The following is a 12,443-nucleotide window of genomic DNA, read 5'->3' as shown; positions in this document are numbered from 1 at the left end:
CTATTAGTAAATGGTTGATTTTTTGAAATTTTGGTATCTCTAATTCTGTTCGGATATTTGCCATGAGATTACTTACCTCATTTCGAAAAAAATTTATTTTTAACTCATCTCAATATGAGTTATCTATCAAGAGTTATTATCGTTTGAAGTTTTTTTCTACAAAATTTTATAAATTCAATTAATTATTTTATTTTTCAAAAAATATAATTAATATAAAATAATTTAAAATTTATTAATTTTTTTATTCATGTTATTTGAATTTATTCATTATAAAATAATTTAATTAAATTCAAATTAACTTGAGCTTACTTATAGTTATATTTAAATAATTGCATATAAAATTAGAGAAAACTATAATTTTAAGAAAAACACTAAAATGCTAAATTTTACAGACTTTAAAAGTTTCCAACACCACCTAAGATGAAGTTCATTTCCTTGTTAATTGAACCAAGTCTTATTCTATTGATGAACTAATATCTGGTATGTTCAAAAGTCAATGTATTCGGAATACAGTTTTTTTAGAATACCCAGAAAACATGTTTAAGAATATAGTTCAATAACAGTTTATAAATAACAAGATTGCGTAATATATACATATGTTTTGAGCCAAACCAGTTTATGAAGAAAATGCATATGAAGCACCTTCTCATTTAATATGTACAAGGAATGCTTGTAACACAAAAACTGTGCTATATTTTGTTTTCAAATTTATATTGTAACCCATTTATGATGAATCAGACTTTCGGTTATGCTGTCGTCTGAAGACTGAGTGTAGGATCTAGGATGAAAACTGTTTCCTGGTAAAATTGATTTGCTGGATTCTGCACTACTGCCATTAAGAAAGGGTGGTTGTGTTGGCTGAGTAATTTCATGATTGTTGTTAATCATTTTCACAACTACTGACATTGCTGGTCTAAGCTCTGCAGATGCTTGTGCACAGAGCAACCCTATCTTAAGGAGTTTGTATGCTTCCTCTGCCGGATAATTTCCCTCCAGCATTGTATCAACAATGTCACATAGCTTGTTTGATCCATAAAGGCTCCAAACCGAAGGACAAAAGAAAAGTCAGAGAGATAAGAACACATGTTAAAGGCATCAATTGAATTATATAAGTATGCAATAACAACAGCAAAAACCTTTTTGAGTGCATCAACTACATGAATTACAAAAATATGAAACTAACAGAAGTATGACGATGATAATAAGCGTTACCCTGTGTAGGATAGAATATGAATTTTGAACGAAGGATGTGCTCTTTTTGCCAGATATAATTTCCATAATCAGAACTCCAAAACTGTAGACATCTGCTTTCTCAGTTAGCTTCCCTAGAACTACATATTCTGGAGCCATATAACCCCTACAAGTGAATATAAAAGAATCTGTAAAATAATAGTGTGGAAAGAGTATATGAAGTAATGAACTAGGTGATGAAAAATGTATAGGAGCTAAAATTGTACAAAAGGGTTCCATTTGAAGCTTCTTGCAATATACTGATGTGCTTAACAATTATTGAATGACATCATTAGGTAATTTTCATGGCTCTATTTGGCTTCGGTTAACTACTATTTTTATAACTCATTGCATGCAAGATTTAAGAGTACTACATCAACTCTGCATTTTTTATAATTCCTTTGTTTATAAAACAAGATATTTTCTTCCCCTATGCTTAATCTTGTTAATTGTTTCCATGCGTTGGTATTAGAGGGATGGTGAACTTACAGTGTGCCACAAATGGCTGTGCTAAGATGAGACTTGTCTTCTGGAAATAATCTGGCAAGTCCAAAATCAGCAATCTTGGGTGTGAAGTTCTCATCAATGAGAATGTTGCCTAATTTTATATCTCTATGAATGATTCTCTGTGATTCTTCATGAAGATAGGCCAAACCCTCTGCGGTTCCCAATATGATTTTGTGCCTGACTTCCCATGTCAACTGTTGAGAATTTCTTCTACCTGGAGCAGGTTAAAGGACACATTAGTGATTAACTTCAATTAAAAGAGATTGTGTTAAGATAGATAAACATTATTAAATTGCAACCAGATAGGTGATAATAGAGGCTATGATTGGGCACAAATTCATAAACAAGAAGGCTTTCAGGTCCTGTAATGCTGCACCCTAAAAGCTTCACTAGATTTTTGTGATGAATGCCACTGATCAAATTGACCTCATTAAAAAAATGATCTGCCCATTGTGATGTGTTAAAAGTAAGTCTTTTTACAGCCACGGTAGTTCCATCTGGCAGAACTCCCTATATTTGATATCATAGCACACTGTTAGCCCATCCTTCAGGAACATTTTTTGGTGCAAAAAAAAAAGATGAGGATAGATGTTACCTTAAAAACTGACCCTGATCCCCCTTCTCCTACCTTATTGGAATCACTGAAGTAATCTGTGGCTTTTTCAAGAATTTCATACGGCATATTTAGTTTGGACTTGATCACTGTGTTCAAAAGTACACCAACTTGTCTTCTTTCTGAGTAAAAAACAACACAATATCAGTAACTTAAGTTTAACCATTAAAAAAATCTAATTAACCAATCTACTACATTCCAAAATATTACACATACCTCTCCTCCGCTTTAGTAAATTTGTCCACACAAGGAAAATCACTGTTGAAACAATCAGCAGGAAAGCCAAGGAAGCAGATGAAGCAGCCACAATTATAGCAAAATTTTTGTGTCCTGGCACACATCAACACATGACTTTATGGTTTCTAAGAATACAGAACAAGTCATGAAGATCTTTGCTTTGTACAGTTAAGAATTGAAATATTAAAACATTAAAAAAGATAAAATGTGTACTTTGAAGTTTCCTTAAAACCCCAAAATCATCTCCTAAAACAAAGAATTATTAAGTGCAAGATTAACTACTATGAAGTTGTTCCAGTTTAATAGTAATTTCAAGTTTGAGTTCAGGAAATATTCAAAAAAGGAGAATTTTTCAAAACAGGATTGCCTTCACTGTGATATCGATCATTTCAAAAGAAGAGATCTACTAAAACAAAGAAAACTGAAATCTTCCAACAGTGGCACCAACTCACCTCGATGTTCTTGAGGTGGATTGTTGTTTGAACTATTATAGAAATTGTGTGTAGCATACCTCAAGTAACACCCAGCATTCAAGGCCCTCACTTCTCCTTTTGGGGCACATGAATCAATCCTAGTGATAGCTTCAGCCAAACAGTTCTGACAGGAACTGCTATTCACAAACTTCCAGCATTGAGCCAACCCATAAATAGTCACATTACTTCTTCTCACATACCCCGCAGAGAACCCTTCATTCTTTGGTGTTTCAATGCTCAAATTTCTCACCAATTCCACAGTATTGGCCTTAAACACACTCCAATTCCCTCTAAAATCTTCAGTTCCACAAATAGTCCTATCCCGAGGACTGAGACTCTCATTGAAGAAGTTGTAGCCATCATACCTAAGATAGCACCCATCAAAGAAAAACATGCCCCCATTAGTGCCTCTCTGAAACGGAGAGCACCTGTGGACACGTGTCTTGCACTGTGCAAAGCAGACATCACAATCTGGTTTGGACAGATCTTTCATGCACTCACCAAAAGCATATACAGTTTCATTTTGAGTAGTCCCTTTAACCACAAGTGCATATCTTTGGCTTGTAATCAAATCGGTTAAGGCTTCCATGGCATCATAGAAGTTTGTTAAGAAAGCTTGTCGTTGAAGCATTGGTGCTGTTGTGTTTGTGCACATCACTGCGAGCTCTGTGGCTCTTGGATCAGCTAGAGCTGGAAGAGCACCACAACAAAGGAAGACAAGCAGAAACGATGCAAGGGACATTGTAGTGATCAGAAGAAGCAATAGATTGTTTCTCTTGTTGCAGTGCAATACAGAAAGTGTGAACAAGAAAGGAAGGAAAGAAACTGTGTTGAAAAAGGAAGAAACCGTGTTGCGAGCATCATTGAAGTCAATTGTTGAGGCTAAGTACGTGTGTTTTGTCCTAACTGCAATCTGTAACAGTGTTGTTCCTTGTTCCATATTTGTATTTGTAAACTTTCCTTTTTACACAAACTTTTTAGACATTTCTCATGGAAGAAATAGAAAAAAAATAAAGTTTGTTTAATAGTAAAAACAATTCTTCTACAACTGTTTTATAAAATAAAGTATTATATCATAATAAAATAATAATTTATTTAACTGTCAAATTACAGAGGAGTCCCAAAATCCTCCTACAAACAACAGAAACAGCATCTGCATAATCTCATTTTATGGTGCCTTATAAGAGCAAATAGGGAATTGTGGCCTTATAGAATTGTGTGCACCGTTTGGCATCCAATTTAGGAATCACGTGCATATTTCAAGTTGTTCAGCAAAGTTGTATAAGGTAATTTGTATGAGGCATAGAAATGTCTGAACCGGAATAGGATATAGTGTCACATTTCACGGGTTTATGTATACGGGTTGAAGTAACTTCTTTATTCTATTTTACTTTTTGCTGATAAAAAAAAAAAATTTAACTGTCAAATTGAAAAAATAGGACGTTCGTTCAAGTTTCATATTCACGTTAGAATTTTACGTTCAAGTTTTGTTAAGATTGGGTTATTCGTATGCAACACGCACTGATACTTTTGGTTAAGATTGGATAAAATGTCTAAAAGAAACCCAGCAAATAATGAATCTAAGAGTGACACCTCCTGAAAATATATATTCTAATTTTCTTCGAAAAATATATTTTTTCATGAATTAAATATGGTTAGATTATAAATCTTCTCTATGAACTAATATGACTCAACCAACACATTCATATTTTGTATTTTCTATCCATTTTTTTCTTAATTAACCATTTAACTTTTTACTTTTTTTTTTCTTACAACAGGGACCAAGAACACTCGAAGCAGGTTGACAAGATTAATTGTAAATCTTTCAATCTTGGGTTGGACTCTTTGTTTCTTCGTGGGCCGGATACTCTGGACCTCTCCTCACGTTAGGTGCTCTCGGCTTCTCATTCTGCTAAGTGCTTCTCGGCTTTTCCTTTCCACAGATGGGGGTGTACCTGCAAGTCGCTCCGATGCCAAAGTCAGAAACGATATAATGTTCATAAGATAAAATTCACTCTTACCTTTTTCTTACTCTGAACTCTTATTTATAGGGTTTCTCTAATGGGCTTTCTCCTTTACCTTTGGACTTTCTTTCTACACCTTTTTATTATTTACACACCCCTCATGCAGGTTTTTATCTTAATTGGGTTTCATTTTTATAATAATATTTATATTTTGTTTTATTCTTTTATGTATATCTTTTATGCTCTCGGTCTAAACACCTCTTGGTTACTTAGCATGTTATTCTCGGCCTAAACCTCTCGGTTTTAGCCTTATCACCTCTTGGTTACTTAGCATGTTATTCTCGGCCTAAACCTCTCGGTTTTAGCCTACCAGTACACTAGCCCCCGAGACAGAAATATTTTATTTAAGTTTAAACAAAAATATTTGTGTCTTAATATAATATAATAGTTTTGACATTTGATTTGATTTGATATGAAATGCTTTGGTTTTCGTGCTTTATTTTGCTGAGTTTAAATGACTTGACGTGAACTTGCTATTTTGACCGTTAGATGATATATTTTTGAACGGTTTCATATGTTTTGCAACGTTTCAAACTCTAGGGTTTACTTTGGGTTATAAATAGGTTTGTCATTCAATCTTTTATGATTTTGTGTGAGCTTTGTTGCTGTCGAGAAGGAAGTTTATTGTCGATCTCCATTCAGTTCTTGCAAAGGTAATGTCTCTTTCGAGTTCTTCTGCTACTGATGAGTACTCAAGCGCGGGTGGTGAATCAACTGGCCGAGTGGTTCGAGAAGAAGTTCATCCTGATTCGAAGTCGTCATCTGCTACTCCATCTTGTATGAATGATTCAAATGGAGCTCCTACTGTTGATGCTCCTCAAGAATTTGAAATTATTATGCCTCAGAGAAATCTTCGTCCAGGTTATCAGTGGGTTAATCCCAATGTCCGAGAGTTTTTCTCGAAGTATCGTTCTGCTAACGAACTTCGTAGCTTTCTTTCCCATTCTCAAATTTATAACTCTGATATTGACAATGATATCATTTCGTTTCGGCGTGTTGGGGATGTTGATAATGTTTGCCATGGCCGAGAAGGTGATAGCTATGAATTTTTTTATTTTTATGCTTTCTTTTTTAGAGATCTTCATATTCGATTGCCTTTGAACAACTTTCAAATAGGCGTTCTTAATTTCCTTAATGTTGCTCCTACTCAGCTTCATCCTAATGGTTGGGCTGCGATGCAAGCGTTTAGTATTTTGTGTAAACTATTATCACTTTCTCCTAGTCCCTCTTCTTTTCTGTACTATTATAGTTCTCGGCCGGGTAAACGGCCGGGATGGCTATCCCTTATTAGCAAATCCAATGTGTGTTTTCTTAAGCCCTTTACGTCGTCATATAAGGATTTTAAGGGAAGTTTTTTCAAAATTCTGATAGAGCCAATAGGAAGAGAGTACTTTTTTAATGGAGATTCTCCAAAGTTTCCTCTGTATTGGACGAGAGATCCCGTGAAGTTTAACTTGATATCTTTTCATTGATCGTCATGTTATCGAAGTTTTTAGTCGCCTCTCGTACCAAATTCCCACTCGCGCCTTGTTACAGTTGTATACTTCATCAAGTCCTCGAGAAGATCTTATTGGTACGTGGTTGTTCTACATTTTCTTGCCTTATAGGATGAGTTTTTTAACTTTGCTAAATTTTTTATTGATTTTCAACTTTGATGGCAAGCATTAATCCGAAAGCTCGATCTTACTTTTCGAAATTGCTGAACAAGGTGGGTGATGTAACTCCTCGTCGTGAGAATGTGGTGAATCCTGTGGTGGAAGAAGTCGTGGAACCTGTTGTGAATGTTGAAGTGGTTGAACCGACAAGTAATGTTGATGTTGCCGGTCCTTCGAAGAAGTCGAAAAAACGCGATAGAAGTAGCAAGAGGTCGCATTCGTCTTCTCGGCGCCATCGCCATGGTGAAAATGTTTCTTCCGAACCTCTTTCTGAAACGATATTTAGTGCTACAACTAAATATGCAAAGTTTGTTCAAACGTCTTTTAGTGAATCGTCTTACAACATGCTAAAAACTATGGATGCTGCTTCATTGGCGGATTCTGTTATTGAATTGTCGAGTAGAAATCTTTTGATTGGAAAGATGATGAAGGAGAAGAATGGAAACTGTGTGGCTTTATCTGAGTTTGACAAATTGAAGAATGATCTTGCTGAGTACAAAGAAAAAATGAGCTCTTTATCTTCGCAGTTAGAAGAGATGAAAAAGCAGAAAAAGGAACAAGAAGTTGAAATAGAAGGTCTTGGAAAGGAAATTTCTGATTTGAAGAATGAGAACTTGAAATTTAGTAAAGAGAATGCTCAACTGTGTAAAGAAAATCAACTCTTGAACGAAAAGGTATCGGCGTTATCTTCTGCGAATGATTCTGACAAAAACACCATCAAACTTATGGATGTGGAGATAAATCAGCTGAGGACTAATGTTTTTGAAGCCGAAAGCTTTATTTTTGAACAACATAAGCTTGGTTTTGAGAAGGCTCTTCAACAAGCAAAATATTTTTACAAGATTCCTATTGATGAAGGGAATTTTGATGTTAAGAAGGATTTTTATAATGGTGAATTAGTTCCTGCTAATGAGATTCCGGATAATGATGTTGAGGATATCAATATCGAAAATTAGGGGGATATAGATGTTAATGTTTTGTTTATAGCTTCTCGGTTTACATGACGAGAATGATTTGGTTTTGGAATGCTGGTCTTATATATGGATGTTTGCATTCTTTATGTAATCTCTTTTTGGAATTTTATCAGATTTAAAGTTTACTGCTCCCCTTTTTAATTTGAGTTATTTTGTTTGTTATTTACTAGATATTACGTTATGCCTCTTGCTTTCGGCATTTCACTGAATGTTATCAAAACCTCTTGGTTTCGTCCTCTTGGTTGTATAATAAACCTTTCAGCCGTATGCTATTGGGACTGTGCTTTCGGTTATTCTAGTTAAATGCTTTAAATGCTAAATTACAAATGCTTAACTATTGTTCTCGGTGCCTATACCCTTAAAGCAATAAGATTTATGGTCGGTTTTTATTACCTTCAAGTAACAAGACTATCTTTCGGTTTTTATTATCTTAAAGTAATTACTACCTTTCGGTTTGTATTACTTTAAAGTAACAAGACTACCTTTCGGTTTTTATTACTTGAAAACCATAAAACTACTTTTCGGTTTTTATTTTACAATGCAAAATGGAGGATTTCCCACTTAGTGCAATTATTAGGAGACTAACTAAAAACGTGGATGTATAATATCAAGTTATGTGTACTTTACCCGTAATTTCATTAGTTGATAACTTTAGATAACCAACTATAGTTAACATGTCGAATTTTACCTCTCGGTTTTGGTTTTGGTTCTTAGTTAATCAAAATATAAGAACCAGCTTGGGACTTGAATTTTAATTTATTTTGGATAGATCTAACTCTTTCCTTTAGTTTCCGAGGTTTGAAGCGTGAATAAGATCGTAATTAGACGTTTTGATCCTGTCGGTTTTTCTCCATTCCTTGAAGATGTCTTGTGAGCGAGTTGAGACATTGAGGTAAAGATCGAAAATAATTATGTAAACAGTTTTTTCGGGAGGGATTTCACCTTAAGTGAAAACATCCAGGACCGAAAAGAATTATGTAAACAATTTTTTCGAGAGGGATTTCACCTGAAGTGAAAACATCCAAGACCGAAAAGAATGATGTAAATTTTTTCGGGAGGGATTTCACTGAAGTGAAAGCATCCAAGACCGAAAAGAAGTATGTAAATATTGTTTCGGGAGGGATTTCACCTGTAGTGAAAACATCCAAGGCCGAAAAGGAAAGGATGTGATGGAAGAGGGCCCAAGCTCACCACACTATGAAAGCCAAGCTTCCAAGGCTAAGACCGTCTAGCTTATGAAGAGAAGCGTCTAGACTCAAAGAGGAGCGTCTAGCCTAAGAATGGAGCGTCTAGGCCATGATGGGGGAGTGGCTACATAAGGAGCATCTAGAAGGACCGTCTAGCTCACCACACATGGATCAAGCTACGGTTTGGGAAAGCCTTGTAATTGGTACATGAAGGCCCAATAGGGGTACTTAGTAGATAGGGTAGTGTAGAAAGCACATTTGAAGGAAACATTCTAGAACTTTGCTAGGTGTGACCGGTCATGGCACATGGCCTAGTCTTGCATTTCATTTGGTTTACATTTCATTATGTATTAGCTTAGGTTTTACGTCCCAAATAGCCTATAAATAGGGAGGCTATCTCATGTATTTTGCAAGTTTATTGTGAGTAAAGTTATGCTGCCATTTTGTGCCAAACTTTGCTTCTTCCTAGAATCCTAGGCTCTAAACTTCAATTCCTTCATCTTTTCCCTTGAGCTGGCCGAACCACTCAATACCCACACTTATCATGCACCTACAAGATCAACACCACTCTTAGGAGGATCTTGCTCACTCTCATTCATTGCTTCCGCCCCATACTCTACATTGATTCAAGAAGAACTTCATGAAAATGCCATCAGGATGAAAGTCTAATAAGATGATGTTACTTGGTAATTCTTCTTGATTAGATGATAAGTATGCATACAAAAGTTTTTTGCTTACATCTTCTGTCTCAACTAAAATAGAACTTTAAATGACTTGCATTCCATGTATTTGGTATTACTTTTTCTTCTAGAGTTTCTAATCTATAGGCTCCATTGTGTAAATTTTCCATTATCCTGAATGGTCCTTCCCAATTGGATGCCAACTTTCCATGTCGTGGATCTTTTCGAGCATCAGTGCGCATTCTCCCGACCAAATCCCCTTCCTTAAAATCTCTTAACTTTACTTTTGCATTAAACCTCTTCATTGCTCTTCTTTTTACTGCTGCTTCCTTTATTTTTGCTCGTTCTCTAAGTTCTTCAATAAGATCAAGGTCAGTTCTTAAGCATTCATTGTTGATATTCCAATCTTCCATTTGCCTTCGTAATGTTGGTTCAGTAACTTCTACTGGTAACATTGCATCTGTTCCATATGTGAGATTGAATGGTGTTTCTCCAGTTGATGTTTGTGGTGTGCACCTGTATGCCCATAATATTTCTGGTAACTTCTCAGCCCATAGACCTTTAGCGCTTCCTAACCTCTTTTTTAACTGGCCGAGAATAACCTTGTTTGCAGCTTCAGCTTGTCCATTTGTTTGCGGATGTTCAACCGACGTGTTTGTTGACTTGATTCCCAAATCTGCATAAAATTCCATAAGTTTTTTGTCAATGAATTGTCGGCAATTGTCAGTTATAATGGTGTGTGGGATTCTGAATCGACATATTATATTTTTCCATACAAACGATTGGACTTGCTGAGCTGTTATCTTAGTTAATGTTTCTGCTTCTATCCACTTTGTAAAGTGGTCGACAGCCACTATCATGAACTTGGTTTGTCCTCGTCCAAGTGGGAATGGGCCAAGTATATCAATTCCCCATTTTGCAAATGGCCAGGGAGAAACAACTTCTTGCAACTCTTGTGCTGGTATATGCTTTAAACTTCCAAATTCCTGACATTTTTTGCATGCTTTAACATAAAATTCACAATCTTCTCGGATTGTTGGCCAATAGTAACCAGCTCTACAAACCTTTGTTGCCATTGTTCGAGCTCCGCAATGTAGTCCACAAATTCCTTCATGGAGTTCTTTAATTACATATTCGGCTTGTTCTTTTGAAAGACATTTTAACAAAGGCATAGAATATCCCCTTTTGTATAGTTCATCACCAATCAACACAAAACTAACTACTTTCTTTGCCATTTCTGCATCCGGTTCAACTCCTTGTTCTTGGCCCTTTATTACTTCTATGTACGTCTTTATCCATTCATCTTTTGAGGTTGCAATATTGAAGCATTCTTCCAAACTCACTGTTGGCTGACTGAGAGTTTGTTGTATGATTGAGTTATGTTGCCCTTGTCATTGTTGGCTTGCTAACTTGGATAATGAGTCTGCTTTCATGTTTAATTCTCTCGGAATATATTTCATTTCGGCCTTATTAAAACATTGCATAATATTTAATACTTTATGGCAATATTTCATAAATAATGGATCTTTTACCTGATACTGTCCTTGCACCTGTCCCACTGAAAGTTGAGAGTCACTTTTGCAAATGACATTCTCGACTCCCATGTTTATGGCTAATAGTAACCCTGCAACAAGAGCTTCATATTCAGCTTGGTTGTTGGATGTTCTGAACTCAAACCTTAGCGCCATCTCCACCTGGAAGTTATCTGGTCCTTCAAGTACTATCCCTGCTCCGCTTCCTCTTTTGCTTGACGCGCCATCTACATACAATGTCCACTGCTCCTGCTGTGTTGTTGTCGGCATTTGAATAATGAAATCCGCAAGGGATTGGGCTTTGATCAGTCCTCTTGGTTCATACTTGATTCCATATTCTGAAAGCTCCATCGACCACGTCACCATTCTACCTGCAAGTTCTGGTTTTCTCAAAATTTTAGATATTGGATAATCTGTTCTCACAATTATCTGATGATTCTGAAAATATGGTCGAAGACGTCTCACGGCATACACCAGTGTTAAGGCAACTTTTTCAATCTTGGGATATCTGGTTTCATCATTTTGTAGGGATCTACTCACAAAATATATCGGTTTCTGTTCTGGGGTTTCTTGTATCAAGGCTGCTCCTATGGCTTCAGTTGAGGTTGCTAGGTAGACTATAATAGGTTGGGTTAACACTGGTTTAACCAAGATTGGTGGTTCGGCCACTATAGTTTTGATTTGAGAAAAGGCTTGCTCACATCACTCATTCCACTCAAAGGTTTCAGATTTTTTTAGCAAGTTTACTATTGGTTTGGTTTTTTCGGCCAAAATTGGTAGAAATCTTGATAATGAGTTCAGTTTCCCCACTAGTCTTTGTACCTCCTTCAAATTCTTTGGACTTCCCATCTTCATTATTGCTTCGCATTTATCAGGATTTGCCTCAATACCTCTGTTTGTCAACATGAAGCCCAAAAATTTTCCACCTCTCACACCAAAAACGCATTTTTCTGGATTAAGCCGAATTTTGTATTTTCTTATTTGTGCAAACACCTCCTCAAGGTCTTCCAAGTGTTTCTCTATCTCCCCTGATTTCACAACCATATCATCAACATATACTTCCATGTTCTTTCCGATCTAATATTTGAACACCTTGTCCATCAACCTTTGATATGTTGCTCCAGCATTCTTCAAACCGAAGGGCATGACTTTATAACAATAATTCGCGGTATCTGTGGTGAAAGCTGTTTTCAGAACATCCGGTTCATACATTTGTATTTGATTATACCCCGAATAGGCATCAAGAAAGCTCATCATCTCTTGTCCAGATGCCCCATCCACTAATCGGTCTATGTTGGGTAATGGATATGTATCTTTCGGGCAAGCTTTAT

The 12,443-nt window shown here is 36.0% G+C and overlaps 1 protein-coding gene across 2 annotated transcripts; it reads right to left on the bottom strand.

Moving 5' to 3' along the window:
* Positions 1-539: 539 nt before the first annotated feature.
* Positions 540-3,957, bottom strand: LOC137810550 (cysteine-rich receptor-like protein kinase 3). 2 transcript variants are annotated; one of them, XM_068611888.1, is made up of 7 exons: positions 3,040-3,957; positions 2,567-2,680; positions 2,333-2,472; positions 2,037-2,247; positions 1,720-1,951; positions 1,215-1,357; positions 540-1,049 (listed from the first exon to the last, which is right to left on the bottom strand). In XM_068611888.1, exons 1-7 carry the CDS (start codon positions 3,800-3,802, stop codon positions 709-711), a joined length of 1,944 nt encoding a protein of 647 aa, XP_068467989.1. In that variant the 5' UTR covers positions 3,803-3,957; the 3' UTR covers positions 540-708. The 2 variants fall into 2 exon arrangements, with proteins under 2 accessions (XP_068467989.1, XP_068467988.1); XM_068611887.1 differs by having other exon boundaries at positions 862-1,039; positions 1,213-1,357.
* Positions 3,958-12,443: the final 8,486 nt, after the last annotated feature.

Source organism: Phaseolus vulgaris, chromosome 2 (assembly GCF_000499845.2).
Source record: "Phaseolus vulgaris cultivar G19833 chromosome 2, P. vulgaris v2.0, whole genome shotgun sequence".
Lineage (NCBI taxonomy): Eukaryota > Viridiplantae > Streptophyta > Magnoliopsida > Fabales > Fabaceae > Phaseolus > Phaseolus vulgaris.
Note: the sequence above shows the minus strand (reverse complement) of the source record. Positions and strands in the feature narration are given on the sequence as shown.

Bases quoted from the DNA above. Each gene is read 5' to 3' on its own strand.
- LOC137810550 (XM_068611888.1), bottom strand. From the start codon at position 3,802: ATGTCCCTTGCATCGTTTCTGCTTGTCTTCCTTTGTTGTGGTGCTCTT. The intron at 2,248-2,332 runs GTAACATCTATC...TATCAAATATAG, and splicing joins GATCAGGGTCAGTTTTTAAG to GGAGTTCTGCCAGATGGAAC. The intron at 1,050-1,214 runs GGGTAACGCTTA...TCTTTTGTCCTT, and splicing joins TTCATATTCTATCCTACACA to CGGTTTGGAGCCTTTATGGA.